The 24,042-nt window shown below is 49.1% G+C and overlaps 6 protein-coding genes across 6 annotated transcripts; 3 read left to right on the top strand and 3 right to left on the bottom strand.

The window, feature by feature from the left end:
* Positions 1-408: 408 nt before the first annotated feature.
* On the bottom strand, positions 409-3,173 carry F4807DRAFT_18900 (uncharacterized protein). Its single transcript, XM_047993658.1, has 4 exons — positions 2,441-3,173; positions 2,222-2,382; positions 1,787-2,163; positions 409-1,734 (listed from the first exon to the last, which is right to left on the bottom strand). The coding sequence occupies exons 1-4, from the start codon at positions 2,713-2,715 to the stop codon at positions 571-573; spliced, it is 1,977 nt and encodes a 658-aa protein (XP_047859565.1). The 5' UTR covers positions 2,716-3,173; the 3' UTR covers positions 409-570.
* A 4,855-nt stretch (positions 3,174-8,028) lies between these two features.
* Positions 8,029-11,935, top strand: F4807DRAFT_466369 (Pkinase-domain-containing protein; the record flags this gene model as incomplete). The annotated part of the gene is made up of 2 exons (XM_048002376.1): positions 8,029-11,267; positions 11,321-11,935. The coding sequence occupies 2 exons, from the start codon at positions 8,029-8,031 to the stop codon at positions 11,592-11,594; spliced, it is 3,513 nt and encodes a 1,170-aa protein (XP_047859564.1). The 3' UTR covers positions 11,595-11,935.
* F4807DRAFT_18765 (FAD/NAD(P)-binding domain-containing protein) lies at positions 11,777-13,578 on the bottom strand. The gene has a single exon (XM_047993644.1). The coding sequence runs from the start codon at positions 13,239-13,241 to the stop codon at positions 12,027-12,029; it is 1,215 nt and encodes a 404-aa protein (XP_047859563.1). The 5' UTR covers positions 13,242-13,578; the 3' UTR covers positions 11,777-12,026.
* A 1,017-nt stretch (positions 13,579-14,595) lies between these two features.
* On the bottom strand, positions 14,596-16,038 carry F4807DRAFT_405628 (NAD(P)-binding protein). Its single transcript, XM_047996236.1, has 2 exons — positions 15,371-16,038; positions 14,596-15,314 (listed from the first exon to the last, which is right to left on the bottom strand). Exons 1-2 carry the CDS (start codon positions 15,808-15,810, stop codon positions 14,726-14,728), a joined length of 1,029 nt encoding a protein of 342 aa, XP_047859562.1. The 5' UTR covers positions 15,811-16,038; the 3' UTR covers positions 14,596-14,725.
* Positions 16,039-16,491: 453 nt separating this feature from the next.
* On the top strand, positions 16,492-18,264 carry F4807DRAFT_18544 (uncharacterized protein). The gene is made up of 5 exons (XM_047993619.1): positions 16,492-17,253; positions 17,343-17,654; positions 17,735-17,832; positions 17,898-18,070; positions 18,153-18,264. The coding sequence occupies exons 1-5, from the start codon at positions 16,837-16,839 to the stop codon at positions 18,194-18,196; spliced, it is 1,044 nt and encodes a 347-aa protein (XP_047859561.1). The 5' UTR covers positions 16,492-16,836; the 3' UTR covers positions 18,197-18,264.
* A 500-nt stretch (positions 18,265-18,764) lies between these two features.
* On the top strand, positions 18,765-23,727 carry F4807DRAFT_18524 (uncharacterized protein). The gene is made up of 2 exons (XM_047993618.1): positions 18,765-19,420; positions 19,478-23,727. Exons 1-2 carry the CDS (start codon positions 19,025-19,027, stop codon positions 23,603-23,605), a joined length of 4,524 nt encoding a protein of 1,507 aa, XP_047859560.1. The 5' UTR covers positions 18,765-19,024; the 3' UTR covers positions 23,606-23,727.
* The last annotated feature ends 315 nt before the right edge of the window (positions 23,728-24,042 follow it).

Genomic DNA, 24,042 nt, shown 5'->3' with positions numbered 1-24,042 from the left:
CCATGCCACTAGGGTCCCCTATGTCCACTCCTCCTTTGCATGTACACCTTCGTCCGTAGCCTTGTCTTCCAAGATGTCATCCAGTCATTGAGAAATCCAACATGCTTCCCCCAACGTACAGCATCCTAGCGAGTTCACACGAGATGGTTCATGCAACCAATGCCTCTCCCATTGTGAAACCACCCGGATATAGAAAAAAAGATGGGAGGTGACTCCCGTCTCTCTGGTTGACGCCTGTATATGCATGATACTGTATCCCTTCCAGCCTCCCCGCGGTGTATCGAAATAGAACCAAAAAAAAAGTCTTAGTCCGGCGTCTGCCTTGGTATCGTATCAACCGCACGAACGCCGCTTAGTATAAGAATCGAAATAAAAGAGAAGGAAAAAAAGTACAAGTGAACGACGAAGTTCATTGCGCTTTGGTAAAGCAAAAATGACAACAGTCGAAGGAAAGCTAATGAAGGGATTCAGTCTCGGCGGAGAGACGGGTTCTAGTGGTACATATTGATGCATCCTTTTTATCTATAACCTCAAAAGCAGATAATATCAAGCTCGCCAGTCTTATGGACATCAAATCCAATCAGACCTGCTATCTGCGACGCCACTCGAGTTTCCACGGTTGTGAGTTGGTGGTGGTGGTGTCGATGTTCCCTGTATCGGTGTCGTATTTGCTCTTCGGGGGACGTTGAACCCAACTCCCTTTGGACTCGGGGTCTTTGTCTTTGTAGGGCTGTTTGGATTATAGACCGTCGGACTCAGAGTGTGGTTGCTCCCGTCTCCCTCGGAATTGGCAGATGTAGGCAGAACGTTTTTCGTAACTGTATCGATCGCTTTGATAGGATCTTGTAACATTGGAGAGCTCTGAGCATTGAAAGTTGCGAGAGGACTTGGTCTGTAAGCAGTAGCTGGTAGCTCGTTCTGAGGATAGTACGGCGTGTACTCTCTCTCTATTTCTGTGGAAGTTTTGGGCAATGGCCCTATGTCCGCGACGTTCGAGATACGTAGACCGATTTGAACCGTTGCGGACGACACCATCGACGAGTCCCGTCTATGACGTCCCCACGTTCGAACGGACGGAGGAGGTTTGAGTGTTTCGCTCAAGTCTTCCAACGGATAGCTATTTGGAGCTAAGGTTGACTGGGAGTTAGGGTTATAGGCAGTGGACGGCAACAGTGCAACTGATGCTGTATTGCTTTGGTTTTTGCTAGGAAATAGTGTATAGGAAGCTGATGGCTTTCGGCTGTGTATGTTAGCCGTGGGGGTAGGTGGGATTGGTATGGGCTCGGGGATCAGTGGGAAATTTTCGGTCTCAAACACTGCATTAGATCTTAAAGGATTTGGAACGCTCGTGCCAAACGTCGGGGAATCCCCAGGATAGCGACTTTCTCCACGTTCTGCGTCGTTGTTTTTATCGCCTACAAGATCTTCTTGGCTTTCCGCTTTCGAGAACCGAGGCCCCGATACGGGTTGAAGCATGTGGCCGTTGAAGTCCATGGTACCATTCGTTCCCCTTACCCGAATCTGGTGTTTCAACTTTTGGCGCTCATACTCAGCCAATTTGTCCATTGGTCCGATCGTAGAGATAGTTCTGGATCGGAGAAATAGGTGAAGGCCTCCAGTTGTGAGCCCGGTAACATTAGCCACGACGGTTGAGATCATGGACAATGTTAGTCCGGCAGTGTCATTCAGGGGATGCTTGAAGGACAGATATATGAAGAACGGTAGGATCAACGCCTAAAAGAAGTTAGCCGGGACGTGTCTTGCAAATAGAACGTGAAAAGCTTACATTGGTAACTACTGCCAGTGCAAGGTAGTAAACCATTCTTGAGGCATTAATCCGCTCGGATTCCTCAATCATTGCGTGTCTAGTTAATTTTAAGAAGATGACGAAGCTGCAGATCGCCAAAATGACAGCAATTAAGAGCAACAGAACGGCGCCCCCCTCTGCCCATTTTGCCACGAACCAGAATAGCGAAGCAAAGCAGAAACTTGGAGGTCGAACGAAAAACCCGACTAGGCCAGTACACAGTAGAAGACATTTAACCAGTACGAGGCAGATTAGGACATTCCACTTGTTTCTTGGTGGAAATGGTGTACTTCTGAAAGCTCGGAGAGTGACTTCAAGACCGAAGACTAACTGTATGTAAGGTACGATAAAAACCGCTGCGACATGTCTTAGTAAACTGCCTTTTGGCGCTTTGCCATATGAGATGCTACATACCTGGCCACATGAATTGAGATATCAGAGAGCAATCGGGTATGAAAAGACCCTGTAAGCCGTATGATTGAGAGACAGCAAAGATTATGCCCTGGATGGTGATTCCCAAAGACAAAACAAACGGGTATGTCTCCGGTCCTCGAACACATCGGAAGATACTGGCGCTTGAGACTGGAGTTAGTATCATCTTCATAGACTACGTGTAGGTGTCTTGAAACTTACCGTCCCCTGCGTTCTGGATTTGACCGTGTTGCTGATACATAGCAGTCGTAATAAATGCCAGCTGCAGTGGCAAAGGCTGATACCGTGTTGAAAACAGCGAGGATGATTGTAGAAGTTCGTATCGACTTTGCGGCAAGAAACTTGAACTCATTGATGACACCAAAGGTTGAGTTGCTGCTAGAAGCAGCTTGATAGATCCCAAGCGAACTCGAATTCGTTTGCCAGCTATTGTTCAGATTGTTCAGACCATGGAGCTGATCCATACTGTCGAACATCGTGGGACCCGGGTTCGAGTAGCTTTCAGGCGAGGGCTTTGGGCCAAAGAATCGCCTGCCGTCGTGGTCAAGTCATCTAACTAAGAGACTTGCTGGAATTACGCTCGAAAATTAAGTGACGTTCGCTTGCGAGTGAGAAGAAGAGACGACGAGATCATAGACACGCGCCGTATACAAGAGCCAGCTCACAAATTAGGAAAAACAAATTCCTGAACCAGCAGATGAATGGAAGTGAAGGGATAGTAGAGGCCACGGGCAGCGTAGGCCGATGAAGCGAAGAACGTGCGCCAGGCTGGTGAGTCTCCTCCAGAGGAGATGGCAAAGCTAGAAGAGTGCATAAAAGAAGTCGACAATAAGAGGCGAGCTCACTCGAGGGACTAGACCGAGGGTAGCATTCTGTGGCGTCCCGCGCGGGCTAGACAGCTCCGGGTTCGAGCCAACGAATTCTTCTGCACGTTCAAGGGTCCCCATCGTCTCGTTACTTGGAGCTTGCACAATCCAAACTGGGAAGCAGCAACGGTCACGATTGGCTGGATCTCTTCAATGTGGGTGGCAATCCACACTGGTGAAGCTTCTATCAACCATGTCAATTCACACTAGAACACGCTAAGTACATTTTGGACGAGATTCTATGAGTCGGCAGGGGTCCGAGTACGCGAACAATACCAATTCGAGCTAGGATGGTCCGTTATCGCAAAATACCCTAAGGTGAGGTTGGTGTCGCGAGAGGCCTACTATGCCCAGAATCATGATGATGCCGTCTGAGAGCATTGAGTAGTCGAGGCAGATGAGGCAAAGATGGAACGTGTAGTGGTTTCGTAGTCCCTGGTTAACTCCCCTAAGCTATCGTAATAAGGTTGGGGCTCAATCGACTTAAGCCTCATTCGGGATAGCACTAATCCTGATAGGGACTAGTATGGAGTTGCCGCGGCCAGGGATCAAACTTCCCGGAGACAGGCCCCTGCTACTTTTTCTTCAACTTCTTAACTTCAAGGTTGTCAGTAGTCTATCGATGGAAGGATTCGATACGATACAATACAACGACGCTTACAGAACTATTCGGTTCTGAACTTTGCAAATCATCTATTATTATTTTAGTTTCTCACATGGCTAAGGCGACAGTTGTAAGAAACGCGCGGCTCGATGTTTCTCTGTCTTCTCCAGTTCGGATGAATAAGCCTTTCATTGGAAGCACCGAAATGCGTGTTAGTAATGACGGAATAGATACCTACTTAGGTGTCTTCCATCGGCAGGCAGGAGTTGGTTCGGGAATGCGGCGTCCCAGATTTTATGCATTTAGTGTTACTTATGTCTTGGTACATTTGTACTTGGATAAATGGATTTTCCAGATTTTCGGGTCTGTGAGCCGCCTGAGAGAAAGATGGTGACTTATCGTCAAACCATCTTCTTGGCTCGCTTCATTATATCGTGAATGGATGGGACGTTTATTCATCTGTGGTCTGCAAGCCTAACCTATCTAAGAATTGATGAATGCAGATTCTAGACAAAATGGTCATGCCTAGCTTAGCGGTAGATCATAACGGTAGCATCAAGATCCAGCTTAAAATACATACCTACATATAATCCGTGCTCACACCTCACATTCATCATATTCCCCAGAGCTTGGCTAAATTCTGAAGCGCAGTTCGTAAGAGATGGGCGAGCTTGGACTACGGAGGTTATGGGAACTCCTTGTGCTAATCGCTGCGGGTGCGTGATACAACCCTCTTCTGACGCGGGGGTTCCGCCGATGATCTTTCGGACGAAGGAACATGAGTTGAAAATTCGACGAGAGAATTTCTAGACGTCTTACTTATTAGGCTAGGAGAACAGTAGACGTAAAACTCGATAGCAGCTTACGATGCTGATTAGTCGGCGTCTCGCCTGTGTCCCAAGATAGAGTAATGTACCTGGATATGGTCCACCACATGGAAACCAGTCTTCATCAGCTTTGCCACTGGGAGTGAAACATCAATGTTCTCGTTTAGTTTCAGCAAAACCATTAAGAACATACGTACAGGTTGAGTAGGCCAAACAGGAACGATATTCTAAACATTGGCTTACGGCATGCGTATTGTCAAGGTAAAGCATTGCGCCATCTCCCTTGGATAACTGACTTCAACGATGATGCTTGTATTAGGTAGGTGGCGGAGGGATGAGATGGCATCTGATCCGTTATCCGATGAAGGTGGGTGGTATCCATGGATGTAGATACATAACTTATGGCTAGGCAGGTCTGTGTGAGGCTTTTGGTGTGCCTCGGGTCACATTTGGTTGGCGTGTCAAAGAGGAACTATGTCGATCCGAAATGATGAGGATCAATGCCGAAAATGAATCACAAGGCGTTAGCTGGGGAAGATATAATTACTACCTTCATTCAGCTAGACTTTATATTCCCCTACGCGGTTTGCTCAACGGTGCATTGTCGAGTCTATGGGTGAATGCTCTAGACCTTATCTTCAGCCCCTCAATTTGTAGGATGAATTTGAAAAGATAGATGTAAATTGGAAATTGGTAGGATGGGGAGTTGGAAAAGTTCATGCATATCTACAAACCCCGTTTCCCATGAACCTTAATATATCACCTATTACCTCGAAGTGATCACAAGCTGGGGAATCAAAGTATTAATATGAGTCTCCAAGCAGTATGTTGTTATAGAATAATGCGTTCGATAACTATTAGATATTTTATATGATTTCTACAATATGTAGGTGATACTTTCCATGTATATTGAAATTTGAGGAGGTAGATACCTATTGGAATCCACAGCTCAGATATGCGGGGCACTGACTATGGGATTATGTAATGAGCATATACCTTCCATGATTTCAGTTCATTATGTAATACAGTAGACAAAGTCTTGCTATCCGACGAATTAACACGGTGTAGTGGGGAATTAGGTAAAGCGCCACAGGGCCTAAAGGCTCTGTACTTCGTACCGAGTTGCTTCTCCGACTTTGAACAAAGAGCCAGCACATCTTGCCCAGGACAACATTCTATCGTCCGCCTCAATCAAACATCATCGCCTCTATAGAATACTTTCTACGAACTCCCGTATCGCAGCGTTTTTCGGCGGTCGTTCTTTATTATCAATGCCATGGATGTCTTTCCAGCGCAGTGGAGGCTCTACTCGCACGAGCCTCTGTACGTGAACATGCGACCGACACCGCCAACATGCCGCCCTTGATGTTGCATTATGTTTGCATCTGATCCCATCGGAGTTATCATCGTCTACTCTGTCAATTTCTTCCCGTCTGCGACATGCCTTAGACTGCTTAGGTAGCCATAAGTAAACGGAATCTGTTACAACGAGATTTCTGTCTAACGAAAGTGTCAAGCTTCCGCTTGATTCTTCAGTTATGGATCTCTCAGTCAGCCGTCGCCCAATTTGTAGCCGAGCTCAATTCACAAATTCGCTACCAGTGATATCCGACAACATACTCGTCCCAACATCGAAACGGTTCCTCCCTTAACGAAATAAAAGAAATAATTGCCTTGAATTGGGGCATACCGGTCTAATGTCAGATATGATGCGATGCGGATTATCTTGGCATCACTTCTTGACAGAACGATATCCAGCGGCCCGCTCCGCCACAGTCGTACCAGCATTCACAAAAATACCGGCTTCTTGCCAGATTTAACCTGCTGTAGTCAAATTTCCTACCTGCATGATGACTATTCGTTTTCAGCGGTAGCCAATGCTGGAAGCTTTCTAACCCCTTTTTCGTGGCTGTTCTTCCTGATGCTATAGCCCCACTAGGCTTCATCCGGATCAAGACTGAGAACGCCTTTTTCCTATGATCTAGTTTGGCTTGAATACTTCATCTCCAAATTATCAGATAGTTCCATATTTCCTTTTATATGGATTCTTTCGTCGAGACCGTAAGAGACTCGACTGTCATCGGAATTGCATGTTGGGCGCGGGAGCAAAGTGAGTTGAAGCTCCCACCGATCGTTGCCTACTGCATGGTATTGGCGTCCTCAGCCCCGGTGACTAGAGCCCGGGGATAGCGCCATCCTACAGTAGTCTTTGTCTCGCAATCTACTTCCATCCACATCTTGACTAAGGGGGTATCCCCTCGATCGTCTGTTAGCAGTGGGCGGCTACGCAGCCTTACAAAGACATATTCCCAGTTATTGATCAGGATATGGATAGGGATTGCTCTACTAATTCGGAGTCCTGGAATCATGGCAGTTATCAGGTTACAGAAGCTCACGAAATGCTTTCCAGAATCCCATGCGACCTAACTGTTTGCTAGGCAGGGTGAATAGGATACCGAATTTCCGGAGGTATGGTTGCTAGTATTTACCAAGGTTCGGAATAGCGGCAGGAGAGGATGGATTATAAATGAAGGGCGGCGGGACTGTTTAGATTTGCACACATTCATCGTAGATAGCTTGCCTGGATTGTTCTGCTACTTGACTCGCCTGGCTCTCTACCTACTTATGCTAGGTTAGCCGGCACATAAGTTTGGGAGGTACTGAGACACTTCCAACCGTTTGCTCTCGGTCTCGATCGGGAATACTCGAGAGGCCGGTTTACTCGTTTGATTCGAGTATGCCGCGTTTGCGACTATCTTCCTCTTGCTCTCTACCCGCTATTATTGAGAGCAGTCTTCGGACAGGGGTTGGTCTAAAAACCAGATGGTGGCCATAAAGGTTGTCAATTACTTTTTTATTTTTATTTTCCCCTTTATCTTGCTGCCTTCTGAACCGATATGGTCTGAGGTGGTGATGATAATATTGGCGATAAAGGGGTGCATCGGTAGTGGAGGAAGGTGCTGGTAGGTAAACCATATTCTGGATTGGCGCTGGCAGTGGTAATTGCGCCGCAAGGCTCGGGGCGGCCACACGCCAGAGTTTCGCGACCCAAAATTTTTTGGGGCCGGGAAAAAGAGCACCAAAGCTAATACCCCGGTCGCTCTACTTTTTACACCTATCTCTCCAACCACATACAGCGAAGGACGAGAGACAAAGCCGCCTAAACCGCCCTGTACACTTTTGAACGGCCTCTTGTCGCGTCAGTCCAAATTTCGAATTCTTTCAATCAAAGCCTCACACCACCAATCCCAAAATTTGCGGGGCAGACCAGGGTAATTAGAAGTTGGACTCGCATACCAAATACTTATCGGGCTGCTTTTATCAATCAACACTCGACGAACGAGGCTGCTGAAGTGGCCTGACCCATGTCTCTTTCGGAGACATAATTTTACCGTTTTCTTCTGACGGGCTGGCTAGCACTTGTTTAGCGGCTTTCTAGCCACTGACGCTGGCACTGGCACTACCTAATCAGTGTATTCAGTCACTGCCAAAATGAGCGATACCGACATGGATCCAGTAATGAGTCGGCATCCCAGCAAGCCTGGCCCTCCATCAAGTTCAGCCCCAACTCCAAACAACAACAACAAATTTGGATCTCAGGACTATTCGCGAGATGTTGCAATGAAACACGATCAGAGAAGCAAAGGCTACGATAACGACGACCGCGACCGCGTCCGCGATCGCAGGGATCGTGATAGGCCTGATTTAGATAATCGAGTCTCGTCCGGTAATTCGCACTCCAGGCCATTTGCGTTACGGTCTCCGTCATCCAATTCTCGACGTCAAGGAGCCCACGGGAGCAGGAGCAGGGATACTCGCGACGAAGCATTTCCTCAGCAGAATGAAGGGCCACGCAAGCCAGATGTAAGTCAGCGTGGACGATCGCAAGATCGTGGTAAAAACTTCGGGGGCGACGGCTCGCGAGAGGCCAAAGATCGCCACTTGTGGGAGGGCCGCGGTGAGAAATTCGAACAGGATAATCATCATAACATACCCACATCTCCTCGACACGGTCCTAGAAACAACGATTACGCGAGTCGCGGTGCAAGAGGTCGATCTTTTTCGCCAGCATCACGGAAACGACGCAGGAGTCGGAGTCCTTTGCCTTTCCCACCCACGCGCCCGAAGAAATCTAGGAGAGAGCGTGAACGGGACCGCCGACGTCGAACAGAGCGGGCTGAGAGGGTAGAGAGGGATCAGTTAAAAAATCCGATTCCGCCACCCCCTCGTAGACGGTCTCCCTCGCCCCATTACGACGAACCTCGATCTAGACACGCCGACCCAAGCGATCCTTCCGAACCGCATCGATTTCGTCAGCGTAGCCATTCGCCGCCTCGCGAGGGCAACTCCGAACGGGACACTCCCCTTATTCCTCTACCTCATCCCCGGAGAGACTCGCAAACTCGGGATCGGAGTCGCTCGCCGCTTTCTAGCTCACGACGATCGTCTTTCTCACGCACTCACTCACCTCCTCGTCCACTTGACGGACCGTATCCCGGTTCATCAGAAGCCGGGTCACGTTCCCGTCGATCTTCTTTTGAGCATCCCCGGCCTGATTTTCCGCCTCGGTCACCTAGAGAGCGTGGATCCCGTCGGTCTCGTAAGAAGGGCAAATATCGGGAAGACACAAGGTTCCCTCCAGGGGGCCACTTAGCATCTGGTGCAAACAGTATCGAAGTCAATATGTCCAGACGACTAGAGAACAGAAGCGGTTCTAGTACTAATGCTCAAGTGCCTCCAACTCGTCCCGTAAATTCTCAACACAACGACCGTCGATCCGCCCACTCACCCGCACGCCCTAACTCGGGTTCCTCTTTTCATGAGTCTCCGATGTCACCATCGCCTTATGGTAATAGTCGAGGGGGATGGGCTAACCAACGACAGAACTCACCTCATAGGTATGATCAACCAAAGCATTCTAGACGAAAGTCACGTTCTTATGACAAATTTAGCCAGCACCCTCCGCAACGTCCCCAAAGTAGTCATGGTCCGCCTACTGGCCCCTCGGGTCATCATGTCTCCAGCCAATCACCACCGCATCCACCCACCGGGCCTTCGCAATCTTACTCTCGTGGCCGTAATTTTTCTAGGGGAGGTTTTCGAGGTAGCTCACACCCTGCTCGAGGTGGTTACCGAAATGTGGTAGGCGCCGAAGCCACTTCACGACCATCAGGCGCTGGTAGAGGAACCTCTGGCCAGTCTGGAGATAATACTCCTCGACATCATAGCCCACAACATGTGACGTCGAATCAGTCCGAATTTTCTGGACCAAAAGAGGAAGGGAAAGATGATGATAACGCATCTCGAACATCAAGAAACCTTCATAATGAAGACTTAACAGAAAAGAATGCTAACGAGCAGATGCCACCCCCTCGACCTCCGCCTTCCGCTCCTACAGGCCCCGCAAGCTCGAAATTCAGCTTCGCTTTCAAAGCCGCGAATAAGACTCCGGTTGCGACCCCTAAGCCTGAAATTTCGCAAAAGTTCAATACGGCCCCTAGAAAGGAACCACCTGCGCTTGATGATCGAGACCGAGACCGCGATCGAGACCGTGATCATCGAGATCATCGTGACCGAGATCGTGAGCGTGAGCGTGGCCGTGATAGGGACCGAGACCGGGACCGGGATCGGAACCGGGATCGGGATCGAGACCGAGATTTACCGAGAGACACTCCTAGGGAACCTGCTTCTGCAAGAGCAAGATCGGATTATCATGCTAGCAGAGGTCCGCCCGAGCCACCGAAGACGAGGAAGGTTAAGAGAATACAGCGCAGGCTCAAACCGAGGCCCGAATTACCACCTGATCTTGCAGCATCCGATTCAGTATTTTTCAGAAAACCCGGGAACGAATCGGTCGTGGGATCTGGCACGTATGGCAAAGTCTTCAAGGGACTTCATGTGTATACCAAAAAGCTTGTTGCTTTAAAGAAGATACGCATGGAAGGAGAAAGAGATGGTTTCCCCGTTACCGCCGTACGAGAGATCAAGCTACTTCAGTCCCTAAAGCACCCAAACGTCGTCAACCTACAAGAAGTGATGGTCGAGAAGAATGACTGTTTCATGGTTTTTGAGTATTTGTCTCACGACCTTACCGGCTTACTAAATCATCCGTCGTATAAACTCGATGCTGCGCAGAAAAAGCACCTCGCCCTACAACTATTTGATGGTCTAGATTATCTACACAAACGGGGTGTGCTACATCGCGACATTAAGGCGGCGAACATACTAGTCAGCAACGAGGGAGTCTTGAAGCTAGCTGATTTTGGTCTGGCTCGTTTTTACGCAAAGCATCACCAGCTCGATTATACGAATCGTGTTATCACAATCTGGTATAGGTCTCCCGAGCTATTATTGGGCGAGACGCAGTACGGTGCTGCCGTGGACATCTGGAGTGCTGCGTGTGTTATGGTTGAGATCTTCACGCGCCATGCCATTTTCCCCGGTGACGGCGGCGAGATCAATCAGCTAGAAAAAATCTATGCCGTACTTGGCACCCCGAGTAGAGCTGATTGGCCCGGTCTTGTTGATATGCCTTGGTTTGAGTTATTGAGACCTGGCTATCGCCGACCTAACGTCTTTGCGGAGAAATATAAAGAACGAGTGCCGGCGGCAGCCTTTGACTTGCTTGCTTCCATGTTCCATTATGATCCGGCGAAGCGACCATCCGCAGCTGAGGTCTTAGAACATCCATACTTCACGACGGAGCAGCCGCCACCTAGGCAAGCAGTTGAGTATGTATATGCCCTATATTACCTTGTTTATATATGTGCTAATTTTTCATCAGACTTAAAGAACTTGAGGGCGAATGGCATGAATTTGAATCTAAGGCACTGCGCCGAGAAAAGGAGAAACAAGATCGAGATGCACGCCGTGCCGCTGCCTCTAAGGAAGGTGGTACCCGTGACAAGGATAAGAAAAGGCCACCGTCCGCACACGAATCCCAAAGAGAAAGTAAACGTCCTCACGTTGACGGACGACCACCTCAGTTAGGTCGGGCTTCCAGCTCCACTGCTATGCAGTCTGGCGAACCTGCAGCGAGTGAAGTTGCGGCAGAGTAGGATGTGTCGACAACTTCGACGGAAACATCGCGGACCGTTATAGTCCTCAACCACTCAGATCCTGCCATATAAGTGCCCGAGAGATGGTCGACGTATGAAGACTAAAGAACCCAAAAAAGAAGTGACGGTTTGCACCGCCAACGACTGAGTGGAAAAGGGTCGTTTGTACAAAGATTGGTCCTCTAGACAGAGGCTCTATCGGCGCTTGGTGGTCCTGGGACATTTTTGCGGCAAAGGAATTATAGCGCATCGTGAATGGACACTAAGAGATGGCGAAGGAGATAAAATTCACATCAATGCGTAAGGTCGCATTGCTAAGTAGCTTCGATAGTGGAATGGAATATTAAAATTAAATATGGCTGCAATCATATCAGCTCCACCTTTCCCCTTACCTCCCTTCCTGGATCAAAGGTCTATATACATCACCCGACCTTACTTCGGCCAAGCGCCGCTAGTACTACCAACAGCGGGCCAATTACCCGCGCGGTCCGTACCCAGGTACCGGCCCTTCATCCACCAGATCAACAGGCTCGGGATCTGGAAGTACCCCACCTGTCCGACGCCCCGGTCCGGTCCGATGGTCACACCGTACGTGACCTTGGAGTCGACGACGTAGGGCTCGACGGCGCCCGAAGCCAGGTACGAGTCGAATTGTTGCATCAGGTGCCGCGTCTGCTGCTCCGCGTAGACGGCCTGGGGCGGTTGCAGGGCGCCGGCGTCGCCGAGGACAAAGATGTTGGGATGAGACGGCGAGCGGAGATTCGTGTCCTGGAGCAGACGCCCCGGGGAGGAAGGCGAGAGCAGAGACGGGGGCGCGAATGAGGTGTTAGGCTTCGCGCCGTAAGTCGGGATTAGGAGATCTGCGGTTAGGGTCTTGGTCGTGGTCTCTGATCCCTTGCCGTCGTTATTCACCGTAATCGTTATCTCCTCCCCGCCGTCGCCGCCAGAATTGCTAGGCGCAGAAGTAGAGACTACGCGCGCGTTGCCGATGTACTCGACGCCGAGCCTCTCGAGCTCCGCCTTCGCGGTCCGGCGCACGCCCTCCTTTATCCGCGGCTCCAGGGGCAAGGCGTCCGCGGACAGGAGCGTGATCTTCTTCTTTCCGGTCTTGGCGTACGCGGCGCCCAGCTCGCCCGCGAACTCGACGCCGGTCGCGCCCGCGCCGGCCACGACGATGGACGACGCGGCGTCGATTTGAGACCGCAGCTTCGCGATCGCGGCGCGCGTCTCTTCTGTAGAGTCCAGCGCCTTCCACGGCGTGCCGTCCGCGTAGCTGGTCCCGGTTGCTACGACCAGCGTGTGGTATGCGAGCTCCCTCTGCGTGCCGTCGTTTAGCGCCACGGTAACCGTGTTCTGGTCCGGATGCAGTTGTGTCGCGGCGCCGGATACGAACTCGAACTGCGAAGTGCTGTTCGGGTAGTTGGCGAATTGGTCCGCGATCGGGAACAGGTACCGGTCCTCGGGGATCGCGTGCGCGGAGGCGGGGAGGACGAATCGTACTGAGGCTAAGCTCCAGTAGAAGTGCGCGTGCGGCGACACGAGGACGACGCGCAGGTCCGGGTCCCGCGGCGCGGTCCGTGAGACGAGGTAGTGCGCTAGCGGGAGGCCGGCGAGGCCGGCGCCGAGGATTACTATGGTTTTTGGCATCGTGGTTATGTACGGGTTGAAAGCAGGTTGACAGGGTTGGTTTGTAAGACTTGATCTAGACGGTAGATTTCAGGAGCAGTAAGTGAGCTTCTGGTTTTTCTCGAAGTTGAAGTTTCGAAGTATTATAACCAGGATAAACTCATATCTACCTAGCTTTGACTTGTATTTCCATTAACATTCGGTGCTGTCCCCTTTATATTCTCGTTCAGCTCGTGGCCGGCATAAATGACAGATATGCCGGCATAGTCTTCTTTTACCATTATACATAGCCACGTAAGTAAGCATTTGCACTGTTGTAGATTGAAATGTAAACGCTTAGAGAGCCAGAATTTCGAATTATTAGTGATCCGGACATTTTCAACATAAGTAATATACCGAGGCCGAAGGTGGCCAGCAGGTCCCCTCGGATCTCGGAGACTTTTTGTTCGAGGCAGGGTCCGGCTTACTCGGCCGATTTCTAAGTCGGGGAATCGTTTGCGCCATGTCGCACAACGCGGGCCGGGCCTCTCTATCTTGGGAAACCTCCATACAAGTGATTTCATCGATTGTTCCTGTTATCTTACAAGTTCCTACAGTAGTGTGCTCCTCGGATAAGGATGTCTTGTTGCTGCAAGCCGGGGAAACGACATCCTAAATCATAAGAGAGGACCTAGACATCTCTTAAGGTAAATGTTCATGTAGGCTCAGTTCGGCACAAGGCAGCAATTAACAGTTCCTCGATCGTGGGAAGTGAAGGGTAATAAGCATCTATGGTTGGGCGGAAGGGGTTCAAAATCATTAATAGCGGGGGGATATCGAAATCCGTTTCTTCAGGAAGAGGAAAGACTCTTAAGTCATCACGGAAAGCACTGGGGTGCTCCGAGCCCGCGATTTCGCTGAAGAGTTTCGCTTTGACGGCACTTTGGACAGTCTGCCTTATGATCATGGCTATATAACCACGAAATCACGTGAATACGCGTACAGTCAAAGATAATTACCTGTTTTTAATTAGAGTAATATTCGCAGAAATCAGATTTAATCGGCGGATTTCCTGCTTGAAAGCCTCATATGAAACCTGATTTGAACATTTTAGGACCTCAAATACACTGTCAAAATTAGCTTGAATAAATTTACCTGTAGTAGGTATGTAGGTAGGTAGGCAGCTGAGCTAAGGTATAAAAAGTACCTACGTTTGTATAGGGGTTTGTATGGTAGACTAAGTCGAGCGCGCTAGCGCATTAGGGAGTAATCAATTGCTCGGGGAGGGCATTAAGTCGACGCCCATATTACACAATTAATATGGCTCTTTATTAACATGGACAAATCTACCTGGTAGTAGGCATAAAGCTCACATCATCTTCCAATGGTTACGAGATTCTTCAATAATTTACAAATTTAATTCTAAGAAAAAAAGACACATATTTCTACTAGCTAACGCCCCTTTCTAAACCTTACATTTTGAAGTGATTAATATATCTGACTGCTCTGATGCGATAGGATGCTTCTCATTTCTTGACATCGTCGTGGTCCGTACTAAGGATAACATCTTCCCACTCTTTAAGATTGGCCTCGGTCCTCGCGATCTTGTCCTTGATGACCGCCACCGCGTCGCCACCAAGCACAAGTCTCATGGGGATCTCCTTGCCCTCCGCGACTCCCGTCCGCGTCAGCACGTCGACGATAGCTTTGGCGCCTTTAACGACGTCTCCCGGCTGCTTGTTGTCGACGCTGCTAAGCCGGGCCTTGGTCGCCGCCACGACCGTGCCTTCGTACTCCTTGGTCAGCGGGTTCGCCGCCATCAGTCGGTTGCCGCCGCCCGTGTTGAGGAACCCCGTTCGGAAGTATCCCGGCTCGATGATGACGCCGGAGATGCCGAGCTCCTTTCCTTCCTCGTACAGCGACTCGGTGAATCCGGTCATGGCGAACTTCGCCGATGCGTAGTATCCGGCCGCCGGGCCGCCTCGCCAGCTGCCCAGGCTGCCGAAGTTGGCAATTACACCTTCCCGCTGAGGGCGCATATGCTTCATGACATTGCGCGTCACGTTCATGACGCCCAAGACATTGGTGTTGAATAAGTCGAAAACTTCCTTCGGCCTAATATTCTTATGTTAATGCATTGTCAACTTGAGGTTTCATTGGCGACGACTTACGAGGCTTCCTCGATGCAAGCTTCTAATATGTAACCCGCGGCGTTGATGCAGTGCGTGATCTTGCCGTAGGCGTCGATCGCCTTCTGGAGTGCTGCCTGTATGGTCGCATCGTCGGCGGTTACGTCGAGAGCGTACACCATGGCGCCGGCTTCTTTGAGGTCGGCCATCTTGGCAGGGTTACGCGATGTAGCGACCACCTTATCTCCTCGTTTTAGAGCTTCGAAGCCGATGGCGCGACCGAAGCCGTTGCTCGCTCCGGCGATGAACCAAACGTTGCCAGTCATGTTGTCTTGAATGCGAACCTGGGTTGGTTTTTGAGAGAAGTGTCTTGAATGAGATGATATGTGAATATATGAGAGTTGCTGAAATTTAGGTCTGGGATGTAGTGTAGATATGCGAGGAGCGTTGATTAATCTAAAGAACCAAGTTGATGAAGCCATGGTCGGTTTGTTCGTATCTTTATATTTCTTCAACCGTAGCCATGCCTTGAGAGTGCAATGTGGACTTTAACTATACTTAACGGCTGATGCCATGACGCTGCGATGAGGTCCATCCTAAAGCCGATGTCCATCTTGAGTAAAAGTCAATTATGTTCGGGTAGAGGTGTTAGGTGTATGGAGTGCTTGATCACCTAATGCGTTTTTTTCGGAGATGAGAATGTGTCAGGATAGTTAGTGAGAATGACATGCAGTAGAATTAAAATAGACAAAGAAATAGCTGATGCTAATCCCCGAATGCAAATCGGGTTACATAATGCAGAGCTGGAATTTTGGTGAGAGTCGGTGCTGAGTAGCCGTCGGCGTTAATCGTCATCACCGAAAAAAGGCAATGTAATCGAATATTATGTCTTTAGACCGCTCTTAATCCTATCCAAGATCGACATACCGACGGCTTATCTCCAAACCTAAAAGAAGCTCCAACATTCGAAACATTTTAAATAATTAGATAAGAATACCTTCTAATGAATGAAAAGTCCCCAAACAGACCACATATTCCAAATTTTGATAAGCATAGTACAATGACTTAGCCTATAAATTCTCAGGAGATCGCATGTTATCTACCTACCTACCTAGGTACGCAAGAGTTGGGTTTGCGATGTATGGGTGCTTGTTAAGTATTGACTAGAGGAAGATTGCCTTGGCCAATTAGAAGATGGGATACAATCGTTTTAGGAATATATCCCTCCCCCTGGCCTTTCAAGCAAATTATCCGGCTACTCTTCATCTGCGGCAGTTTCCCTCACGAACCGCTTGTGTATTTGCGCATGGACTCCCGCACTAAACCGCCGATTCGCGCAAGTGGAATATGGGGGTAGGAGAGTGTGTTCTGTTTATTCGCTGGAGTGTTCGGCATAAAGGCATCCTTGTGTAATCTACAGGTTGTGTTGCTCTTGCCTGGTAGACCTTACCTAGGTGTTTCTTGACATAGTCGTCAATTTTCTACCTAACATATAGGGGAACCAAAAGATGCAGTGGCGCTCTCTTGCAACTCTGGCGGCGCTCTTGTCAGCGCCGGATGCCGCCTACGCGCAGCAGATGATGCGATTCTCATGCTCGAAGCTAACAATCGAGCGTCTGGATCCGCTGGTGTCCCCGGGGATGAATCAATCGCCACACATGCACCAAGTTGGCGGCGGTAACTCCTTCACAGCAACTATGACGCCTGTTGAGTATGACCCAGTTAAGGAGTCGACTTGTACTTCATGCAGCTTCTCGGAAGACTTTTCGAACTACTGGACCGCCAATTTGTTCTTTAAAGCTCGCAATGGGACTTTGAAACGTGTACCACAGCTGGTTAATATGGGCCTCAAGGCTGATGGCGGGTTGACAGTGTATTATATTCCGCCATATGATGGAAAGAGTAATGTCACGGCATTCAAGCCGGTAAGTTGAGAAAGGATCAATCCTTTGAACCTGGAGTATATTCCACCTCCATCTAGGTGGTGCTACTCTGACAAGTCGTGCTGGAATAGGGGTTCCGCATGTTGGTCGGGGACGCGATGCTACGGCAAGCCGAGGGCCAGCAGCGCCAACTCTGCCATCGATGTTTTGCCACGATTAACCAGGTGCCGTTCGGAGGCGCTCCTTGTACTGGCGATGACACGGCATCGCTTCCTTCTAAAATGTGTAACGGCGGTATTCGCACAACGATTACGTTTCCAACTTGCTGGGATGGAGTGAACGTTGACTCGCCCGACCACAAGAGCCACGTCGCATACCCCGAGACAGGAACATTTGAAAGCAGTGGCCCCTGCCCAGCTAGCCATCCCGTCAAACTACCTCAAGTTAGTGGCGCTCTATTCATCCCTATCTCTGGGAGAAATTTTATCGTTGAACGTTAACAAGCTAATTCGGGAAATCCTAGCTCATGTACGAAATCATTTGGGACACCCGAGAATTTAACGACCCGGATATGTGGCCCGAAGATGGGTCCCAACCTTTTGTGTATAGCATGGGAGACGGGTAGGCTCCTGCCTTTCTCGAGCACGTGTAGGGAGGCGTGATAACTGACAACAATGGACATCTAGCACGGGTTACGGTCAGCACGGTGACTATATCTTCGGTTGGAAGGACGACGCATTGCAGCGAGCTTTGGATGCTAGGTGTAGCAACGATCGCTGCTCAGAGCTCAAGTCACAGTCGGCGGAAGAGGCGATGCGGTGTACGCTCAACCAAACTGTCCCTGAGAAGTACGACGGATGTAAGTCGTTATTTTTCAAAAGGACAACTTTGTCCAGCATCTAGCTTTAATATCCAAAACATAATTACTGACGTCTAGTTAGGGTTATCTCAGCTTCCTGGCAACTGGACCATCACTTACAGTTGAACTGGATATAAATACTAGGTAGGAATACGGGTACTAGTTTGTTTCCATTTCCGTAGAATGAATGTTTTGTTATTCATATTCGTTGAAGGTGCGGTGGGATTGATGTCCAAATGCACTTGTCGCCTCTCAGGGGCGGTTATGAGTTGGACACCGGCGATTTCATTGTGATACTTGCTAGCCTTACACACCTGTTTTCGGCGATATCGTTCAACGTACGTAGGCCGAAGGAATGTTGTTCCATACTAGCAATCAGTAATGTGTCACTCTGTTTAGTAAGATGTAAGCCAATATGACTACGTCTGTTACAGGCTTGTAGGAAGCCCTCAATATTGTCCAATACTAGCGAAACGACTAGAGAGAATTCATGTATCGTTGATGTTGTAATTATTTGGCTTTTACTCTTTGTAAATTTCCAAGGATTAAGCAAGGTTGAGTCTTGCAACCCCATATTTTCTGCATTAGGCAAAAGTGTGGCTAATGAAATGAGGCGCACAAGGTGCACTCCACTAAGGTTGGCAGCTACATCCCTGGAACCTTGTGTGAACTTTAGAAGCTCCAACTGGTTGTAGCTTCACGTTTTCAGCTGTTTTAGATCAATTCCAACATTGATTTAGAACTTAACTTCCGATAATACACAATTATCTACCTCTTCGCGAAACCTCGATATTGCGCCATTTGAAGGCAGTATTTGCACACGAAATCAAACAACACTTATTATCTCATCACGGCAAGATCTGAGCAAATGCGCCGCCTTCGAATTCCCCATCCACCTACGTGATCGAACAACCATCGAACGCGATCGTGCCGCGACTGAATTATGCCGGCGTCATGGACACCGCAAACGCGTCAGATGCTCTTCAGCAGCTTGTCGTAGCAAGTAAAACCCCTATTGCCGACTTAAACCCAGAGCTTGCAGATCCAGCATCTCGTGCTGTCCGTGGCGTGGTCACCATCACTTGGCCTTACAGCTTTGTAAAAGGCACCTTCTCATTTATCCTCGCCGAGCCTGATTACCGTCTTCGCCGAAATAAGGGACAAATTCGCATTAATTTGGTTGGCGCATCTGCCAAGGCTGCTAGTGAAAGTGGATTAAGTAGTAACGATGAGGTCCTCGTGAGTTTGGACGGCGCCGAATGGGAACCGGAGCAAGTGAAGAAGCGCCAGAGTCTGCCGGGCGCTGGGGTTGATTGGCAGCTAAAGTTCTCTGAGAGGCTCTTACTTCAGGTAATGCGTGATGTCTACATCTAAATTTTATGATATTAACTAATTCTCTCCTCCTAGGTCACCCTGGCTGAGACCGGGGAAACCAAACCAATTACTGTTAACCATAACTCACCAGCAGAACCTGAACCCCAAATTGAAACGCCACCGATTGAAACAAGCCATGTCGAGGATTTTTCGACCCAAAGCCTCGAAACGCTCACTCCGCCTAGTAAGACACATATTGCAAGACTCAAGGATGGTGAATTCGATTCTCCAGCTTTCGTTAAGAGGGCGCGAATGTCATATGGCTCCCTGTTCGAAGACGGATACGACATATTTGAAGAGGATGGTGGGGTGAGAGGGAGAGGGAGAAAAAGGTCCAGATTTGGCCGCGAAAGTGGTGCATGGAAGTACACTAGCCAATCTCCCAGTCCTGAGCCAGCCTCGCCTCAGAACCGCGAGAGTTCGCCGCCAAGACCAGAAATGACCGACGAAGGATGCCAAACTATGGATATCGACTTCCCCATGCCCTCGCCGGTTTATATAGGCACCCATTTGGGAGTAAGCGCCGAAGAAGCGCAAAATGGTCCAAATCCGACGCCGGGAGAACATGCCACTCAGCCTAGTCAAGGTATGGTGGATCACGGCGTCCAAGGGACCTTCCATGGCGAGTGGCCGACTACAACACCTGTGCACCTTCCGCCTTTCGATCCTGGTGATGTACTTCCTAGCCACGGCCCCGAGTTACCTGCGTTTCACCATACCGACCACTTTCATCCTGGTAGCAACGATTTTCAACAAGGCTGGGACCCTAGGTCTATGGAACTCCCTCCTACGAGTTATCCGAATGCTACCGAACAACCGCCGCCTAATAATTTTGTTGGGGAGTACGATGACCAGAGACCTGATAGACTTGGAGTTGCAAGATCTGGGAGCCATAAACGATCACCGAGTGAGCCTAGCAATCTTGCCATTGACCCTACTGAACAGGACTTCAATGGTAATATACCGACCGATGAGCAAAATTACCCAATTCAAGATCTCTCGCGAAGCACGGCCTACCCGCCTTTAGACCTGGAGAACGAAGAGCAAGCTAGCCCTAATCCAGAAGGAGGACATCTTGACTACCCTCCATCGTATTTAGATGATCACCGGCCCTTCTCCCAAGAAGCCATGCCTGTAGGGACAACCACATTCAGCCCCGGGATACCAGCAGCGGCAGACGCAGGGCCGTCCTTATGGACTACAATCAATGAGCCACCTCAAGAGGCCGCGATGTCATCGGCTGATCGACTCGGTAGTACCGAGGGCGAGTCGATAGATAACGCAGTTATCATAGATGAGAGCGATTCGGACGGGGGCCCACCGCCGCCAACAGCTGCAGAAGACACAGTCATGCAGGGGCATGCCGACGACCTAGATATGTATGAGGAAGCAGAAGTTGAGGATGAAATTGACGCTGAATATTCGGAAGACGATGAACCTGAATACGAGGCCGATGAAATTGGCGGTGATTATGATACAAGGAATTATACTGGCCCAGACGACGACGAGGACGATAGTCACGATGAAGATCTGCGGCCGCATGACCTGGAACCCGAGTTTGACGACGGTCGAAGTTGGGAAGGAGAGGGTGATGACGAAATCGAGGATGAGGACGCAGAAAACCCCGAGTATGATAGTGAATATGATATGGATGAGGATGATGCGGAACTTCAAACATCGCCTCAACCTATATCACAATCGACAGCTCAGGTTATTGACCTCATTTCATCGTCAGAGGATGAAAGTGAAGATGACGAAGATGGTCAACCGCAGCCACCATCTAACCTTAGCAATAATACCGGGTTACAAATCCAACCGGAAAGCATACCAACTAACATATCAGCTGAAGCAACTGAACGGGTTGCACAAAGTGAAGGTGAAGAGGACGAAGGTGACGAAGCTAAGGCTAACGAAAGTGATGATGGGGAGGAGAATGGAGACGACGAAGTACAAGATGATATATCGGTGCATTCATCCGACGATTTAGAATCCGAAGCCCCACTCGACGAAGACAATAGTATGGAAGAGTTCCCAGAAGAAGACCGTGTTGCTGCGGCGGAAAACTCTGAAGGCGAAGATGTTGCAACGTCTCCTAAGGTGGAACATCAACAGAACCCCATTATTCTTGAGAGTCCGCGTACCAATGATCTGTCTATGGACCAGAGAGGATCACCACAGCCTGACAAGGCAGATACTATCTCTATTCTAGATAGGGATGATGACGGTGACAACAATACCAGAAATGATGAGGCTGAAAAGGATAGAGTTATGGCACCACAATCTGCGGCTGAAGGACTCGAGATGTTAAGCCGAGTGGTAGAAAGCGAGTCAAAGGCCAACAACGAATTAGCGGAGCTCGATATGCAAGATGATATGGCAGTTACTTCGACGTCGCCTGAAGCTTATGAGTCCTTAATGGATAATGTGCAAGGCGCATCAGAACAAGGCGAGCATGAACCCCAAGATACCCAGCAAGATGAGCCAGTCGAGCTAGTGTCTACGTTATCAAATGGTACATCAGACCCGCAGCCTATGGAGGTGGATGAAGACAGGCGAACTGAACTTGTTGCCCCATCATCCCCTCTGATACATTCGTTCATATCTCAGCCTACTGATGAGAAAATGACGGATGATGTGGTACACGGAAGCACCCTGAATACAGATTCCCAAATACCAGCTGGTCAACTTCCGACGCCTCGAGCTACCCAAGTAACGGGGGACGCCACAGCATCAGTACCTCCGGCTGGTGTTTTAATGGAGGTCAACATACCCAGTGAAATCAACAACGCAGCAGAGCCTGTCGATGTTAACATTCGCGACATTTCGTTCTCAGCCGAACAATCATTTACCATGAAAGGTTCTTCTACAGTTATAGAAGATGCCTCAATCCATGTCGAGGAACAGCACGTGGAGTCTACTTCAACTTCGCGGCAGCAGACCCCCTTGGAGGGAGATGCCGAGGAAAGCATACCTCTTCCCCACTTACGAGTCTCGCCAGGTCTAAGTTTCCAGACTCAGGTCAGCGTTGGTGAAATGGCACAAGCGAGTTTCACCGAGTCCACTTCCAAGATTATGAGTGAACTCGAAGTAGGAAGCGATATACATTCGGATGTCGAGAGTGATACAAATGGTGCTAGCGTATCATTTGTGTCGCAAATGGACGAGGAATTACAAGCTAGTATCTTGGAATATTCTCAGGATTTTGAGGAAGTCGAACACATGGAGACGCCAAATGAACATGAGATTGGTGATGAATCCGATAATTATGACGACGAAGTTAATACCACTGACAATGAAGATGAGACTCACTTGGAGAGGCATCTAACCTCAAGAGGCCCATCTCCAGAACTCGGAAACCGGATAGAAGAGCGACAAGAAACCCAGCAAGCTATTTTAATGGAGGATGTCGATACTCCTGAACAAGTATCACAAGTGGACCCGAGTGTGCAGCTTGCGCGAGCTGCAAACGCCTCCAAGCGACAGTCGAGACAGCACGATACGACCAAGATTACTCATGCAAATGGGAAAAAGCCTCCTGTCGAAGATTCTACAGCTCTAGTAGAGGATCCGAGTGTGCAGCTAGCTAGAGCCTCTTTTAACAAGGGAGAAGAAGAGAGCAATTCCATGACAGCGGCGAAACTCAAGTTAGTCCGCCATCTCAGGGACGAATTGCCGGATTGCACATCTCTGAAGGTTCTACGACAGCATCTTCAAAAGAAGCTAAGCGTGATAGCTATCGCCATGATGCAACCCCCGGATCCACAGAGAGCTAAGGGCGGACCGCGTGAATTCATGATGTCGTTTACTATTACGGACTATTCCATCGGCCCCTATTCGGTCGTAGAGGTATATCTCTATCGACCGCACAAGGAGACGCTACCTATCGTCAAGGCTGGCGATGTAGTGCTTCTTCGAAACTTTACGGTCGTATCAATCCACAACAAGGGATACGGCCTACGCACAAATGACGAATCCAGCTGGGCCGTTTTCGACCAGGAAGGCGAACCGCCCCAGATCAAGGGCCCTCCCGTCGAGTACGACGAGAAGGAGACGGCCTATGTGGCGCATTTGCGAGCTTGGTTCAATTTGCTGGACGAGAAAGCAAGGGCCAAGTTGGAAAGGGCTAACAAAAAGATGATCGATGTGGGCAGATCTAAGTAAGAAAAAAACAAAAAAGTTGACTGACGTCTCCATGGTAGTAGACTGATGTCTTAATCATTTTGCTAGAGCTATTATTACTCAATTCTATGTACATGCATTTGGTAGCTTGAGCTAGATTTAAAGGTACTGTGGGGTTAAGGAGGGAAAAGGGGTAACAGGCTTAGTCAGGTGCTACGGGTGCATGTTGAGGCGTTGGTCTTAATGATATGGCTTTTTTAATGTCAGCAATTTTGATATTTGCATCTAGTGATTGTTATGATTGTTATGATACCTAGATAATATCAACTCTAACAAAATATACACCGCCGGACTTTTGCCTAGCAAAAAGCATCTATGTAGATGTTTACTGCTGGTATCCGAAGTGCTATAACCTTTAATGGCGATGAAATGGCAATGTTCCATTGGCTTCTTGCTTGTTCTTTGGGGTATATCCGAGT

Source organism: Annulohypoxylon truncatum (genome assembly GCF_022578515.1).
Source record: "Annulohypoxylon truncatum strain CBS 140777 unplaced genomic scaffold F4807scaffold_1, whole genome shotgun sequence".
Taxonomy (NCBI): Eukaryota; Fungi; Ascomycota; class Sordariomycetes; order Xylariales; family Hypoxylaceae; genus Annulohypoxylon; species Annulohypoxylon truncatum.
Note: the sequence above shows the minus strand (reverse complement) of the source record. Positions and strands in the feature narration are given on the sequence as shown.